Source organism: Notolabrus celidotus, chromosome 12, assembly GCF_009762535.1.
Source record: "Notolabrus celidotus isolate fNotCel1 chromosome 12, fNotCel1.pri, whole genome shotgun sequence".
In the NCBI taxonomy this organism is placed as follows: domain Eukaryota; kingdom Metazoa; phylum Chordata; class Actinopteri; order Labriformes; family Labridae; genus Notolabrus; species Notolabrus celidotus.
In genome coordinates, this window is record NC_048283.1 from 18,541,366 (window position 1) to 18,558,605 (window position 17,240).

Consider the following 17,240-nt stretch of genomic DNA (forward strand, 5'->3'; position numbering starts at 1 on the left):
CTTGTTCCAATTGAAGAAGACCTGAGATCTTCTTTTAATATCAACATCCAGGAAAACTATTGACCCGCATACAAAGGCTCTCACTAACTCACTCTTATAGGACTTGAGTAATTAGTCCATATCTGGAGAAACTGTTATCATACTGCCCTGAATTATCATAATGGGGATTTGTTGTTCAAGTCAGATTTATAGTCAAGCACATTACACATATAAATATAACATTTCTGGTCCTCATTATGAGTAAAACTAATATTTCTTGTTACCGTCAGATTTATATCCCTGAAATGTGTCCTTTCTGTGACTGGTGGCATAAAGGTAAACAACACGAACATGTCAATATGTTTTGCTCTATAAATGATGCAGCCACTGGTTGGCCAATCACAGATTGCACCATCTTTCAGCCATGTTTAGCAGTGTCATTCACTGTTGTTTGACTTCCAGACAGTTTCATAACGGGGTCAGTCGTGTCTAAGACTGGATGTCTTATTTCCACTGATTTAACTGAACTATAGTGCCCCCATATTTTGAAAAACTTATCAAGCAAGGTCTGGGCTGAAGATCAGGAAGATAACAAAGTCTGATTACTTTAAAGGGTCATTCCAGCATTTTTACTTTATAAATGAAGTTTTGGTGACATGAACAAAGAGGGAAGTAGAAATTCCCCTAAAGAATGTATTAGTGGCTTTGAATCAACAAGATATTTATTTAACCCATCCTGTTATGTTTGTTTCTCTGGAACAGCAATAATGTTCCTGGGTCAATTTGACCCAGGGCATATTCAATTATCCAAAAGTGTCAGAACCCCAAAAAATCCCAATCAGATTTTAAAAAAAAAACCTCATTATGAACTCCATGACAGACCATTTAAATCCAGATTCAGTCCATTGGTGTTCTTTAATTCTCAGATCATGGTTTAATGAGGATAACTCACTCGTTTTTCATTAAAATTCATATTAAAACTTTTTTTAATGTACATTAGAATGCCCTAAATGTAAATACAATAGTTTTACATGACATAGGTTTTTGTTCATTTTATTTTACATTTTGAAACTTTTTTTTATGAAGTGATGTTGATAAATTAACACAACACCTCTTCTGTCACATGCTGCCCAGATTTGTATGCTGCATTTAGCTGGTTTGGAAGACATATATGGCTTAAAATAGACTTTTCAAAGGGTCAATTTGACCCGCAACATAACAGGAGGGTTAAAGGGTCATTCCAGCATTTTTACTTTATAAATGATGTTTTTTATTGGCATGAACAAAGAGGGAAGTAGACATTCCCTAAAGAATGTTTATTTAGAACAAGATTTTTATTTAAGGACTTAATGGAGAAAGAAAATGTGGATACAGCCCTTTAGAGTGATTGCTGATTTCACTGTCTGGGCTTTCATTGTGGGTTAGTATTAAAAAATAAACCTTAACTGGATGAACGAATGGCTAAACATTAGGCTACATAAATACAACTCTTTATTTTACGAGTCAAACTGTATTCTCCAACGTGGCCCTGCCTGAGTCTGCCATTAAGTCTTCTTGGGACAAAAGGTTTAGTCTTTTCTTCTTTCATTCTGTGTCCCTGCCGCTGTCTGTTTTAGCAGCTGTGCGACAGTAGACCAGCCTGAGCACAGCGTGGTGGTCTGGATCTGGGTGGAGTTAAGTATCTGTGTCACACAAACTGGCAACTGGGAAATCTCCCGCAGCAAACTAACAGGTGTCCTCCTCCTCCTTCAGATCCACAGTCACATCACAGGGGGGCCGCTTGTTTGTCCACTCCGCGCACACACTCTCTCCTGCAACTCATCTGAACGCGTTGGCTTCACTTTATCTGACCGTCCAAACTTCCCACTAAATAACTTTTGACTCCATCTCTACAAATGATGCACTCGGCGCAGAAAGACACCACGTTCACCAAGATCTTTGTAGGAGGTCTTCCTTATCACACGACCGACTCCAGTCTGAGGAAATACTTCGAGGTGTTTGGAGATATCGAGGAAGCTGTTGTCATTACAGATCGGCAGACGGGGAAATCCAGAGGTTATGGATTTGTAAGTAACAGGGACAAGTTTTGAGTTGCCATTGTAAAGTTGCTTGAACACGTGCACAGTCAGTGATATGGCCAGTTGATCCAGTGTGTGATCCAAGAGCTGAAAGGAGAGTCGGTTTGACTGTTCCTGTTCTGTTTGACAGCCTGGTTTGAGTGGATTAGCTTTTCAAGACTTGAAACTCTATTAGGGGCCCAAAAAATGTAATTTCTATTTGAGGGTCACTTTGACCCGGCTGTAGAGTGCACAGGTCAAAAGAAAATGTGCTGTTTTTTTCTGTTTTCAGGTGACCATGGCTGACCGGGCCTCTGCTGACCGAGCTTGCAAGGACCCTAACCCCATTATAGACGGCAGGAAGGCCAATGTAAACCTGGCTTACCTAGGGGCCAAACCCAGAGTCATACAGCCAGGTGAGGACCACACTTGTTCAATAAATTCAGATAATTAAATTCACAGGTTAAATTCCTTCACATACTTACATATAGGATGATTAAAATAATGCAGTCACTTTGAAGGAACTTAAAAATCTAAGTTTTATGAAGTAGGTATTCAACTCAGACTGTTATGTTTGTGGTTCAGCTTCTTTCTCTTGGAAATGTCAACACCGTCTTGAAAATAGTGTATCACATTAGAAAAGCATCCGTAAGACAAACTTGATATGGTGTCTGTTTTCATTCCAGGGTTTGCGTTTGGTGTGCCTCAGATTCATCCTGCATTCATCCAAAGACCTTATGGGTATGTTAAGCAGCAGAACTAAATTCCAATCACAATGATTAGTTTTATTATGAAAAAATACCATGATCTTCTTATGTTATCTGATTCTTCTTGTATACTTGCCATTAATTATTGCCTCCACCTGTTCTATCCTGAATGAGGACATGTGAGTGTTGATGTGTGCCTCTGTGCTTGGCGTTGACTGAGAAGGAAGTGAACATAAGCCGCTGCAGGACTTGACTTGATGTTGTCTATCTCTCTCTGATCTGACAGGCTCGGTAACGGTTAAAATAGCTGATGAAGGGACATGATGATTTGAGGAATAGCTGAGTCTGCATTGGGCAGAGCACTAAAGTGTTACCTGTAAACTCTGACATACACAAACGAACTGAAATGGTGACTAGATGCATGGAAGTCTTTTTTATTTTTTTATTTTACAGTTTTCTATAGTACATAGAATTGTGTGTGCCTTGTTTTCAGTATGATGTGGTGTTCAGCTTAACTGTGTGCTTATTTCCAATTGCAGTGGGGGTGTTGGGTTGGGGTGAAGGAGGTTTTTGTGCAGATTTGGAAAGTGTATTTGATAGGGAGCTGTAACTCTGTAATGGGTGTTGATTCTTTCACACTTTTAATGACTGATTTGTGCTTTAGCCTGTGGTTTATTTTTCTATTCACTCCAGTTTCGAGTTAACATTGTTGATCATGTTTTGTTGTTAAAAAGGGGCTGATGAACACTCAGAGTGCTGATTTTCAAAATCGATCCCCTGCAACAAAACACACTGGCTTGCATGCCGAAGTTGTTCTTTCTGTTTTCCTTACCCATGATGCTGTGTTTTTATTTTTTATTAACCCATTGCTTTCACTTTTGGCTTACATTTACAGGTACATAATACTGATCACATCTTTCCCCAAAAAAACTAATTTATGTACTGCCTTTTCCTCATCATTGTAACAGCTCATACTAAGAGATAAATTTCTGATATTGAAAGTAGTAATGAAAATAGACAATATAGTTTTATCTCTACAGAAAAGCACAGAATATTATAATAAATATCATCCATGTTGACACTTAATTTATAAAGTTTAACCTTCATGTTGTACATTCGCTAAAACTGTTAAAGCTTCAAGATAAAGATATGTAAAGCACTTTTTAGAATTGAAATAACAATAGATGTGGATTAATTATTAAGCGTCGCAATTAACTAAAAAGAGACGTTTAAAACATAGATTCAAAGGAACCATGAACTATTGTCTGGAGACAGATCTCACTTGCTCAGGCAGCAGCTGGTGGCTACAGTGATATCCACGGCCTCTCAAATTCAGATGGAAAATAGGAGTCACTCTGCAGCTCTGTTAATAATGTATGGCATGGACAGGGCTGCTTAGCTGTGGACAACAGGTGGAGCGAGCCATGTGCCCCATGAAGCCTTTTTGATATGTGCTAGGGATTACCCATGAGTCCTGGTGATTCACAAAGCACCTTTATTTAGCCCTTGACCACAAAATGTTCATCCCATCTCTTTCAGTAGTGAGGGCTTAAGTTAGCTGTATCCTTTTTAGTGCTTGAGCTGTTGATAAAAAAAATAAGGTCCCCGCCTAAGACAGTTCACCTGCAGGATAACTCCTTCTCTTTCAAGTTTTAAATAAGTCATGCAATTAGAGTCTTCAGTAAAAAAAAAAAACACAGCTCACTCTATTTTCACAAAAGTCTAACATACTCCGGCAATAGGGGCACAACTTCTTAACCAGCAGGGACCCTTCCTGGCTGATAATAGAAATGTAACTGCTGAAAAGTCACTGAGACAGTGGAGTGGTGTAGGCAGCCATTACAGTTGATGAGTGCCCTGCCATGTGTTACTGAAGGAGATCAGCTTGTCCTTTGGAGATGACAAGGGGAGCAAAAATAGCATGCTTCCAGCCTCCCTTGTCAGTCAAGCTGGCGTGTGTATGTTTGTGTGGGGGTGTATGTCTGAGAGAGGGGGAGGGGGTGCTTGTCTATGGACAGATATAACAGTTTCACACCTGTTCCTCAGGATATTTACTGAGTGACTTTAACACAAGTTTAAAGTGGGACCAAACTTACCCAGATACCCAGGGTTCTATTTATCCATTTATACCGTGGTCTATTTACAGAATTCAGTTCTTTCAAAGACATGCTCTTACCCTTACTCTGTTTCTTTTAAACATTTAAAGGGATTTCTTTTCAAATAAATGAACTCAACAGCAAAATCTAATGAATAAACAAAGCACCCACTTGTTAAAATACCATATGGTTAATTCTCTGTATACACTGTAGTGATTATCCCCATTTAAAAAAACATCCAAGTCTTTTGACCCTTTTCTTTGTGTTGAAGGACTTATTAACATGTGTGGGCATGCCTGTATGTGTGGTGGTGTTGTGACCGGACATGGACAGAACGTCCACTTCTTTTCTTGACATGTTGTGGTGTTGTGCGATAAGCTCGCATTTTGTCACATACTGTTTACAGTGACACATCTGGGTGCAGAGCTGGGCTGTATCTTCTTTTAATGCCTCACTGTATTTCAGATTCAGGTGCTTTTTCAATATAAAAGCTGCGCTTGTGTTTCTTTGTGGTTTTGCTGCTTTCTAAACTTTTCACTTCTAGGTAGGGTTTTTCAGTTGTTAATGAATGGATTTGCTGTGTTCTGAGGACTGGATTGATGTATTTGTGGCGCCTGCTTTGCAGTTTCAGCTTTTGAAAAATGACTAGCTGTGGCTCTGCTGTGACCCTGTGTGTTTTTGTGTCCTACAGAGTTCCTGCCCACTATGTGTACCCACAGGCCTTTGTCCAGCCCAGTATGGTAATCCCTCATGTGCAACCTTCTGCTGCTACAGCAGCAACAGCTGCTGCTGCCACTTCCCCGTACCTTGACTATACTGGAGCAGCATACGCCCAGTACTCTGCTGCTGCTACTGCCGCTGCAGCTGCTGCTGCATATGAGCAGTATCCATATGCTGCCTCACCAGCACCAACCAGCTACATGACCACAGCAGGGTACGGATACGCCGTCCAGCAGCCACTCGCCACTGCTGCCACCCCAGGAGCTGCTGCTGCTGCTGCAGCCTTCAGTCAGTACCAACCTCAGCAGCTGCAGACAGACCGAATGCAGTGAAACCATTGAACTACATTTATGGAGGTTAACACCATGCTACAACGAAGAGAGCAACACGAGGCAGTGGAAGACTGAAGAGGCTGAATGATGGTTGTCACTCCCAGGTTTTAACTAAGCAGGCCTTCTACCTATGAGTCAGGAGAAATCACCAAAAAGTGTGGAGCAAATCAGAATTTACTGTTAACTTTATTCAAGTGAGATCAGTATTGTGTCACTGTGTTATACATATTAATATTTAATATTTATTTAGCAGTAAAATATTTAATGTTAATTGAAGGGAACTCACTTGACCTTATGTCAACCATCGCTGAATTCTGTATATATGTTGCTGTGGAATTTGTACAAAATTCCCTGGTGCATTTATGTCTTATAATCCAGTTTCTTCCCCTCTACTTTGACAAAGAGAAAAAGAAAATACTTGCAGATACTTGAGAACAGCAGGATACACCATAGTGCTCGTTTCAGTGTTTCATAGCTTTGGAACAGTATTTTGTTTGGTACAGCTATGCAGACACAGATAAAGAGGTCAGTGTTTCATTCGGATTCTTCCTTTTTTGTAACTGTTTGGAGTGAGATAGATTAGACACCCTTGTAGTCATATTTCCTTGTTAGTATGTAATACAAATGCTGAAGCTGACTAAAGCACTCACTTTTCTTCCCCTTTATATTGCACCTCAAGTAAGCTCAGTAAAAGGGAAGAACCATTGTTGAATGTGAATTTCTAATTTTCCTTTAGACAAATTGTTTCATAATGTGCCTTTTAAATTATGCTATTTATATATTTATTATGGAGCCTTACAGTAAAACACCCTTTATTCTGTGCTCATGTTGGTATGAAGCCTGCTGTAGAACATGTCCACATGTGCTGCTGCATAATGATCACAAACAAAATAGGATGTCTAAACTTTGCTAAACAAAGTAAAACACTGTGCATAAAGAACAAAATAGGAGTGGAAAGGAAGAATTACGTCTATCGAGTTTCTGTTTTCTAAAGATTTGATTTTGTCGTCTCAAATAGATCCTTAAGTCTGTAATATCGCTTTTTATACTTGACCAGTTTGATGAAGAACAGAGTGAGAACTGTTGACTTTTTAAAGTTTTGACATTTGATGTCATTAGACAACAAATGTTTTCTAATGCAAGGCTGTCAGCTGTTAGGCCTTGTACTTTTTAATGCATGACTCAAAATAATGCAAACATTTACTATGTGAAATAAAAATAAATTCAACTTCACCTTCATCATTGTGCAATGTTAGTTTTGCTAACTGCCTTTAACTTCCTTGATGAGTTTTCTTCATGTGTTTGATATATATGTGGATAAAAAATACAAAACTGTGCAAGATGGGAAACAATGTACATTAACATCTAAGAAACAGCCTTATAAATAGAGGCAGAAATTGAGTTGATGTTTTTTAGTGAATGTATAGTGTGAATCACTGCTATCAATAGTCATATAATAACCCCTTGTATTGTCATCACAGCAAATCATATTGTGTCCATCTGTGAACAGAGATGGACATGTATGTGGTTAGAAATGAATCCTGTGTGGTCATAATCAGTGTCTAACTCAAAACAATACAAAACAGCTCGATTCTACTGTTTACATAAACAAAAAATATACGTGGAATGTAAATGTGACCTGTAATTCTGAGGTTCATCTCTCCACAAACACAACTATGGTTGAAAATAGTTCACCAGATTTACCCCTGTTTACCAAAATCTATAAGATATATAAAAATAACTGTAAATGTAACCTGTTTGGAGAACATAAGAGCTAAAATGTAATTTGATACTACAATATCTAAGTTCCATTGTGTCTGGTTAGACCCTGTAATCCAGCCCTTGTTTTGTACACCTGCTGACAAATCTTCACCATAGCCCCAACAACAAATGTGTCCAAGCAGCTGTGAAGAAACATGTGTTGTGACCTCCAGGGTATGATAGAGGGGCATGTGGATAGTCACGTGTTCTTGAATGTCCAGACTGAAATATTTCCTTAGCACCCTTTCTCGAGGCCCTGTGAGGTTTTCTCCTGACACCTACTGGCTTACTTGGTTCACTTTTTCTTGACATGCATTGCTTATGTTGTGTTATGGCGTTCCAAATATTTCCCTCGAGTCTGGCTGCCTTCTTCCGTGCAGAGTTTCATGCATTTCACTTTCGGTTTAGTGACGCATTCCAAACTTCATACAGTAGATGTTTTCATGTTTCGTTCCCAGTATGTCGGAGTCGTAGTAATTGCGAGTTCCCAACTTCTGTAAAACTTTCCATTCCGGTATAAGTCATAAATACACAGGGGAAGAAGGACATGAATATCTACCATCTTTTCTGTGCCAATTTGATTTAATTCTTCATTTATTTATTTTTTTAACATTCTTTTTATTGAACATTTTCAAAATATTAACAGTCCAGCACAGTACATATACAGGTTGTTGCAGCAAATCCAAAATACATCCGCAGCAATGATCCAAAAATATCTTTTTAGGTCTAGCTTTTCAGGCAATTGCCTCTTGAGTTCGCAGATACTCCAACACCTTGGCAAACTTTGCTGTAAAAACATTCATCTGACCTTTAATGCAAGATCTTAATTTTTCCAGAGAGATATATTCTGATATCAATGATTTCTACAGATGAATTGTAGGAGGTTCATCTCCTACCCATTTGGTCATAGGAGCAAAGTTCAGCCCAGGATAAGCAAAAAATGAACAATGTTTTATGTCCACATGTGCTGCTGCATAATGATCACAAACAAAATAGGATGTCTAAACTTTGCTAAACAAAGTAAAACACTGTGCATAACTTTTTTTTAATGTACATTAGAATGCCCTAAATGTAATTACAATAGTTTTACATGACATACATTTTGTTCATTTTATTTTACTTTTTTTTAATTTTTTATTAAGTGATATTGATAAATTAACATGACTCCTCTTCTGTCACATGCTGCTCAGATTTTTATGCTGCATTTTGCTGGTTTTGGAAGGCATATATTGCCTAAAATAGACTTTAAAAAGGGCCAATTTGACCCGCAACATAACAGGAGGGTTAAGAAAGCTTTTATTTCCCTATTTCAAAAGTGTAATGTAACTAAATACGCAGAGTTTTCCCAATTAAAATAGCAACATTTATCTTTACCGTCCCTGCCGGTCACTCCGTGAACGCAACATTACGCATCCAGGGGGCGGTGACGCAAGAGTTAACGCAGTTTACTGGAAGTCAGGGGAAGAAGAAAAAAATGCTCGAAGTGGGACAGAACCAGAACCATCCATAATACCCATCACAAACATTTCATCAGGGATCCAGCTGGGAGTTACAACTTTGATTGCGGACAATGTAAGTAGTTTGGAAAGTCTAAGACTCTCCTATCTCGTGTGATGTTTAGCTGCATTTCCGTCTTGTATCCTTGTGGTTTTTTTGTTTGGTGTGCAAACATGGCTGCATTATGTGGTGTGTTCTAGTGAAAGTCAGTATGAGCCGCAGTTCTTAGTATCATTAGTAGTAATCTAGGTTGCTTGCGCTTGGGTAACACGTTGAATGTATTTTAAATTGGCTGAAATCATCGTTTATCGGCTGAAAGTGAAATGTGTGGCCTGAATTTTTACGTTTGAGTGGGCTCCAGCTCGGGAATCTCCGTGAGAACTCGGAGACTGTGTCAAATGCTGGTTATTGGCCTCAAACAGGAGCCCGGCGTTTCATTGCGTCCTCCAAATGGTTGCGCGTCTAGTGTCCAGAAGAAAATATCATTGTTACATTAGTGTCCGAACACTTCATATAAATGATACATGTTATTAAGATACCGGAAGCCAACATGGCCATGTGACCTGCGACGTTCCTGCGTATCCCTTTGTGGATTGTCTCTGGGTGTCTGTCAGCTGTCATCTCTTAAAAAGTGCTATTATTTGAAGGATTGTCTTATTGCATGATCTCACCGTCCATCCTCTTACAGTCCGGACGATCTGTAAACCCCTGATCTGAGATAAAGATGGCAACCGAGAAGACAGATTACAATCCCGTTCTGGGTGGACTCTCTCCACCATCGCTCCCCGGACAGCCAGCGTTTCCTGTCGGGTTTGACATGAATATGCCAGGCCCAAACATGTATGGAGCCCCAGCTGCTCCTGGTGGTTTCTCTGCTCCTGGTGGTTTCTCTGCTCCTGGTGGTTTCCCTGCGCCTGGTGGCCTACCTTTCCCTCCACCGACTGCCTTCGGACCGGGTGTTTCTGGTGTACCCGGTGGTCTACCTTTCCCTCCACCGACTGCCTTCGGACCGGGTGTTTCTGGTGTACCCGGTGCACCCGGTGGTCTGCCTTTTCCTCCACCAACTGCCTTTGGACAGCTACCTCCAGGAGCTTTCGGGGTGTCAAACCCACAAAGCGGTCCACCAGGATATGGTGACAAACCCTCCTCTTCACCGTACTCTCCACCAGACCAGGGCGGTATTGGCAGCTACAGTGGTAAATATTTGTGACATTGTGCCATGTAAAATGAAATTACAGTCATGATAATGTGACATATAATAATGTATACTAATTGTGTTTCTGGTTGGTGCCATTTAAGATGATGTCTACCACCATGAGGAGGAACCACCACCCTTCCATGAGAACCAAGATTTTGATTTTGGATTAGACAACAAGAGCATTAGGAGAGCCTTCATTCGAAAGGTAAGAGAACATTGCATCTAATGGTGTGGAAACAGCAGTATGGCTGGATGTATGTAGTGGGATTTTATTTATTTATTTCTAACCTTTATTTAACCAGGATATACTCATTGAGATTAAAAATCTCTTTTTCAAGAGAGTCCTGGCCAAGATAGGCAGCAGCACAGTTACAGAGTTACAAATAGACATAAATACAAATAGCAGACGCATACAACAGCTACACTGTACAATAGGTACCTCCAGAAAAACAGCGTGACAGAGTGACATTTAAACCAAACATCTACAGACAGATGCTTCTGCCTCCAAGTCGTTTAAGGACCGCTTAAAAGCATTCAAAGATATCATGGGATAAGGAGACAGTGGAAATTTAGAATCATGAAATACATGTATAGAGCAAATCAATTGTTTGATGTGAACACACACAACCTCTGAGGTGGACTTTAACTTTGCTGACATTTTTATTGAAAATGTAGACATTTGCATTAAGAACCATTCTCTTGTGTCATTATTGCCTTACAGTCGACTCTTCTTTCCTGCAGGTGTTCTTGGTCCTGACCGCTCAGCTGATGGTGACATTTGCCTTTGTGGCTGTTTTCACCTTTGTGGATCATGTCAAGCTCTTTGTCAAAATGCACACCTGGACCTACTTTGTGTCCTACGGGATATTCTTTGTTTCGGTCTGTGTTATCAGCTGCTGTGGAAGTGTTCGTCGAAGACATCCTTGGAACCTGGTTGCATTAGTAAGTCTGCTCAGACTTTCTTTTTTAAAACAAGAAACAGAGAGGGCAGGATTAAGAGCTGAGGAAGTAATGGGAAAAATAAGACTGCTTCCTTGCCGAAACACTGACCGGGTTGATTCAGGACTGTAACACTCTTATAGATTTACTTGGAAAATCAGATTCAGCCATATAAACCACTGCAACTGCAAAAAGAGTTGCTGCTTCTTCTTCTGCTCTCTGCTACAGCAGGTCTGATGGATTTGTGTTTCTTGTTTTTAGTCCGTCCTGACTCTAGCCATGTCCTACATGGTGGGAATGATCGCCAGCTTCCATGAAACTGAAAGTGTGGTCATGGCCGTGGGCATCACAGCAGTTGTGTGCTTCACTGTGGTCATCTTCTCTCTGCAGGTTTGTATCTGCTACTCCCAAGCCTCTTGAATGCATGCCATGTACATTTGTCACACTCTGATTTGATAGTAATCCTAACAACACTCTTTTCTTCCTCCCACAGACCAAGTATGATTTCACTTCCTGTTATGGCGTGCTTTTCGTCTGCTTAATTGTGCTGATCCTCTTCGGCATCCTCTGCATCTTCATCCGTGACAGAATTCTGCACATTGTGTATGCTGGACTGGGAGCTCTGCTGTTCACTTGCGTAAGTCAGATGATCAGTTGAGTTGTATATGGTGGTGATGATAGCAGTGAGAAGTGTAGTATAGCAGTACAGTGTCAACAGATAGAGGTGAAATGTGCCAGGCTACTATCTGCGTATTGGTTTGTTATGACGTGTTTGTCTTTAACATTGTTTTGCTATTGAGAATCATTTATTGTTGTTTTGACAGTTGGGTATTGACCAATCAGAATTAAGTATTTAACACAGCCAGGTGATTGGTAAGAGAGCCGAGTAATGAGCCAAATGAGTCTGTTTCTGTTAATGTGATTATGAATTAAGGACATATCATTTGCTTACCAGCCTCAGTTATCAATCAATCAATCAATCAATCAGACTTTATTTATAAAGCGCTTTTCATACAATGGCATTGTAACACAAAGGGCTGTACATAAAAACATCCTAAAATAGAATAAATTAAGAAAAAGATCCCACCCCCAGCCCCGACCCCAAACCCACCCCACTATCCTAAGGTTAAGAACACAATATGCAACTATAGTAATAAAAAATATATAAATAAAATACATAAATAAAAAATAAAAAAGAAGTTTCTGAACAAACTGAGGAAACACTCTCATGATATCTTAATGAGGAAACACTGGACGTAAAATAAGATGTTAAAACTCAACACAGGAAATTAAAATCACCAAAATAAAATAAATTTCTAAGATAATAAAACACTAAAATATTAAATCATTAGAGCAACATAAGATGCTATACTCAAAATAAATAAATAAGTACATACATAAATAAAGTAGAATAAAAGTGACTAAAATTTGAAATAGATAATAAATAAATAAATAAATGAATAAAGAAAATAAAATAAAACTGTTAAGAATAAAAAATAAAACTCAGTTAAAAGCGAGACTAAAAAGGTAGGTCTTGAGTTTGCTTTTGAAAATATTTTAAAAGGCGTGGGCCGTGATAATATAAAGCTGCCTCACCATGGGTCTTAGTTCTTACTTTTGGCACAATTAAAAGAAGACCTGAGGGCTCTCACTGGCTCATATGATAAAAGCAAATCTGATAAATAAGAAGGACCAAGACCATTAAGAGATTTAAAAACCAATAAAATAATCTTAAAATCTTTTCTAAAAGATACTGGAAGCCACTGCATAGACTTTAAAATTGGTGTGATGTGGGCTGGGTTTTAGTTCTATCACGCAGAGGCTCAGTTAATTTCCCTTTTTCCCACCACAGATCTTTCGCTAGCATGTTTGCCCTTTGCAGTTGTAAATCTAAGAAGGTGAATCCTCCCCCAATCTAACACATCGAGTCTCCTGAAAACAAGACTTCAAATATTGTATTTGCCCCCAGCTTACTTCCTATGCTACTGTTTGTATATGGCACTGGGTTTTTTGCACTGAATGTATCTTCGACTACAAATTGACTATTATTAACTCCCCATGAAAACTGTTGACTTGAGCCTTGTGGGGACCTGTAGTATATCTCCTCTCTCTTTGCACGTTTCCTGTCTTTTTTTATCTGACACAAGTTTATAAACCGAGCCCTCAAAAAAAAAAGACACAAATGAAACCAAACTGTTTGTGTCAGTGAGGTGAGGAAGTTGGTGTTTCTCGATAGTTAAACAAGCCAACTCTTAACCCAAAGATCATGCGATAAGAACCTGCTCATGTTCTTCCTTTTTTATGTTTGTGAGCCATGTTTTACTAAGTTCAGAACAAGGTGAACATTTTTGACCCTTGTGATTTATTCTACTTTACAGTTCTTGGCAGTGGACACACAGCTGCTGCTTGGCAACAAGGAAATGTCCCTGAGCCCAGAGGAATACATCTTTGCTGCTCTTAACTTGTACATGGATATCATCAACATCTTTCTCTACATTCTTTCCATCATTGGAAGGGCCAGGGGCAGTTAAACAGGAAGAACGCAAGATTTGATATTTGAAGAATTTCATTTTCTTTGAGTTCATGTTTAGAAGTGAGTTTCCATAATCTATCTTGTCTTGTAGTGTGTTCCAATCACAGAGTTTCAGATATGTTTTATTCACGCTGTAAGTTTTTTTCTAATATTATATAAATAGATGTCTATGTTGTGTTTTGAGGTTTTATTTTAATCCTGTGCTGTGGTATAAGAATCACTTTGAACAGTATAATGAACTTGGTAGCAGGTATGGTTTCATCAGTTTCACTTTGAGGGCTGTTGGGTTTTTCCATGTAAGCTACGTCAGTAGATGAGGACCTTTATTCTCTAAACAAATCAGATAAGCTTGTAAGTGGACCTTGACTTTTTTTAATCAAACTTCTATCTTCAAGTTCAAGATTTATCTTTTATGCTTAAACTGTAAGCCTGCTGTGATAAGACAAGCTAACTGTGCACTAGATGGATCCCCAACAACTGCTGAACTTGAACATCAACAAATCCATTGCCATGAAAACAAAACAAATGGCATCAGCAGGGAAAGACAATAAAGTATAAACAAAAGCTAGACCTTTTTTGGACATTTTTATGAAGCTTCTTTTTTCAAGTTAAAGAGTAATCTTTAATAACGTTTTTTCTTAAATTCCATCTCTGTAGTTTGTATTGAGTGCAAGAGTCCTTCCAAAACATCTTTGTTATTTTGTTGTGATTTGATTTGTGTTTCTTTTACTAAGAAAGCTTTGGTCAATTGTTGCTCAGCTTTTTCATTGGGAGCCTCAAAATGGACCCTGAGCAAGCCGCCACTGCCTTGCTGTCAAAAAGCAAAGAGCTAGAGCAGGAAAATAGTCAGTTGAGGTCGAAGCTGGTGAGGTCGATGCTGGGTTTCAACGAGGAAAAAGCAGACCTGAACACCAGGACGCAGAACTTCAGGGATGACACTTGTGAGGAATTACCAGGTATTGCAGTTTTTTTTTCTGCCACTAGATGGCAGCCAGGCTGTGGTTAAAGTTATAAGGACACTGGTAAATGGAATATTAATGGCCTTTTAAAGGAACTATTCAAACACAGAACTAGTCCTTTAATCAGGTCAGTTTCATTGCTGTCTGATTACAGAAGTAATGTCTGCATTTTGTTGTACTTTGTTGATGTATCTTTATTCCTTTGATAAAGACTTCTTCAGGTGTCAAGCCTTATAATGGACTATTTGCATTTCCATGTCATAGTTACAGTTAATGGGATGAATCTGATCAAGTTTCCAAGCAATAACATTTTAAAGAAACATATGTAAATTACGATCTACTTAAGATCAGTCTGAATTAAATAACCTATGATTCTGTCAAAACAAGTCAAAATGATGTACAATGCATGAAGTAAAATAACTCAAAATCAGTCAAAAATGAAACTTATAACTGCAGATAAGTTCTGTCTACTTAGGATGTTAAGCAGATCATTTTTATTGTAGCTTTGATTTTGGTACAGAAAAATCCCTTTGAGGACCATAAGGTATACAGACAGGTCACAGCAGTAATAGATCAGGGTTTTATTGAAAAGCCTTAAAAGTAAGCAAAAATATATTGAGACCCTGTTGTAAATAACAGTCCTGTGCAGCTTCTGACCTAAAGCTCCTGTGAGGATATCTCTGATTGTGTTGATTTTGGTGTCCCCAAATGTGAATGCTGCTTATCTTCTAGGCATTAAAAATGATAAAACAGATACTGTCAGTCTTTTTGTCTGTTTCATAGCCAGTTACAAACCCCTCACAGGAGCTTTTAGAAAAAGAACTTGGCACATTTTTTCATATTCTTGTTAGTAATTGACTTTTCACTCCTTACCTCTGTGAGTTTTCACTGTGAGAAGATAAACGTATGTAAGTTATTGTGTCTTTAAAGCATCCACTCTGCTCTTCATTGTTGAGGATTAAAAATAACTTCATATGTTTCATCAGTTTGCTCAACCTCAGGAAGAACACCAACCTGCTCTTTTTGGCAAAAGACCTGTGATGAGAGAAACTTCAGCAAAAACTTGCAGCTGTCAAAAGTCAAAAATGAAGCCCGAACCTCGTCTCCCATTGACTTCAAGTCTTTCCTCCTGAGCTCGATGCACACTGACACCAGTGAGAAGGCAGAGTCTCGAAGCTGCCAGACAGATGTTTCTCTGAATGTTGAAGGTAGTATATCATGGTGAGATTTGAACAGTAACAGTGCTGCTACCAGAAAGCAACATTAGTTTATCTTTATTTCATTATCACAGATGAATCCAGGATCCTGGGAGAGGTTGCCTTCCAGCTGGACAGGAGGATTCTCTCATATGTCTTTCAGGGCCGTAGGAGGCATTATGGTTTCACTCTGATCAACATACCAGACAAGATCAGAGAGGTGAGGGAAAAGAGGGGGGTGGGGTTAAGGGAAAGAACATGCAATTTATCTAATTATTGGTTGATTAAAACAAAATTAGTCAGCTCATTCTATTTGCAGGACTCACAGAGAAGTAACAAGCTTATTTCTTTCCTCTTGCAGGTCAGCACACATTCACTGACAGGGAAGGTAGATGACGGCTATCGGCTTTACCTCACTCAGAGGTATACTGACCTCATGGAGAGGTTGAGTCAGCTCGGGTTTAAAACAGCCCTTCACCCTTTCTTTACTGAATTTATTGTCAACACCTTTGGGATCCTAAGAGAGAGGCCTGGTGTACACAGCATATGCAATAATCCAGACTTTCTGATGAAGGCTATAATGACCATAGCACCTAAAAAACTTCAGGAGGATCTGATGCTTGTGCTCGCCTGCCTTTGCGACATGGCCCAGAAGGATGGAGACCATCTTCTTTTATGGTAGATGTAACTGTACTCCCCTCTGAAAGACTGCAGAGAAATAAAGAGTGAGAAAATACAACATTTTATGAATTTGATGTGGCTGATTTTGTCAACAAAGACAAAGTTCCTGAAAATATAACAAAAAAAAGACAAGGTTGCTTAGCCCTGAATAGATTGAATAGATACATATACCTGGATGTTATATGGATTGTTATTTCAACTCATATTCAATTATATCCAAGGTTTAGAGTGTCATGATTTCCGGATTTAGGTAGCCTATTGTCACACAGAGTTTGTTTTGAACTTCCTGTTCTCTCATTTCGATATTTAATATCTCCTGCAGGCTAAATGATCCTCATTGCTATTATCAAACTATTGTGACTTATTCTGTAATTACCTTAGTTAGGGGGGGATAACACACTGTTGTAACACACCATGTTGATGTTTGTAATTGAGATTATGCAATAAAATTATCTAAAGAGAAATAGTAAAAGCAATAGAACGTTTTTACTTGCTTATATTATCTATCCTACATAGTAATTTTCAGTGGTGGGCAGTAACAAAGTAAATGTACCTGAGTACAGTACTTCAGTACATTTTTTGAGT

The 17,240-nt window shown here is 38.9% G+C and overlaps 2 protein-coding genes across 2 annotated transcripts; both read left to right on the plus strand.

The window, feature by feature from the left end:
* The first annotated feature begins 1,663 nt into the window (after positions 1-1,663).
* On the plus strand, positions 1,664-7,130 carry rbm24b (RNA binding motif protein 24b). Its single transcript, XM_034697391.1, has 4 exons — positions 1,664-2,045; positions 2,329-2,452; positions 2,723-2,777; positions 5,531-7,130. Exons 1-4 carry the CDS (start codon positions 1,875-1,877, stop codon positions 5,889-5,891), a joined length of 711 nt encoding a protein of 236 aa, XP_034553282.1. The 5' UTR covers positions 1,664-1,874; the 3' UTR covers positions 5,892-7,130.
* A 1,925-nt stretch (positions 7,131-9,055) lies between these two features.
* On the plus strand, positions 9,056-16,715 carry grinab (glutamate receptor, ionotropic, N-methyl D-aspartate-associated protein 1b (glutamate binding)). The gene is made up of 9 exons (XM_034697730.1): positions 9,056-9,224; positions 9,838-10,345; positions 10,449-10,552; positions 11,089-11,289; positions 11,548-11,676; positions 11,780-11,923; positions 13,665-15,986; positions 16,070-16,194; positions 16,336-16,715. The coding sequence occupies exons 2-7, from the start codon at positions 9,874-9,876 to the stop codon at positions 13,815-13,817; spliced, it is 1,203 nt and encodes a 400-aa protein (XP_034553621.1). The 5' UTR covers positions 9,056-9,224; positions 9,838-9,873; the 3' UTR covers positions 13,818-15,986; positions 16,070-16,194; positions 16,336-16,715.
* Positions 16,716-17,240: the final 525 nt, after the last annotated feature.

What these genes read in the sequence shown, in the direction of transcription:
- grinab (XM_034697730.1), top strand. Translation starts at nt 9,874, where the DNA reads ATGGCAACCGAGAAGACAGATTACAATCCCGTTCTGGGTGGACTCTCT. An exon ending in TGGTCATCTTCTCTCTGCAG is followed by an intron (nt 11,677 to 11,779) that starts GTTTGTATCTGC and finishes TTCCTCCCACAG; the next exon opens with ACCAAGTATGATTTCACTTC. An exon ending in GAGCTCTGCTGTTCACTTGC is followed by an intron (nt 11,924 to 13,664) that starts GTAAGTCAGATG and finishes TCTACTTTACAG; the next exon opens with TTCTTGGCAGTGGACACACA.
- rbm24b (XM_034697391.1), top strand. Translation starts at nt 1,875, where the DNA reads ATGATGCACTCGGCGCAGAAAGACACCACGTTCACCAAGATCTTTGTA. An exon ending in AATCCAGAGGTTATGGATTT is followed by an intron (nt 2,046 to 2,328) that starts GTAAGTAACAGG and finishes TTCTGTTTTCAG; the next exon opens with GTGACCATGGCTGACCGGGC. An exon ending in ACCCAGAGTCATACAGCCAG is followed by an intron (nt 2,453 to 2,722) that starts GTGAGGACCACA and finishes TTTTCATTCCAG; the next exon opens with GGTTTGCGTTTGGTGTGCCT.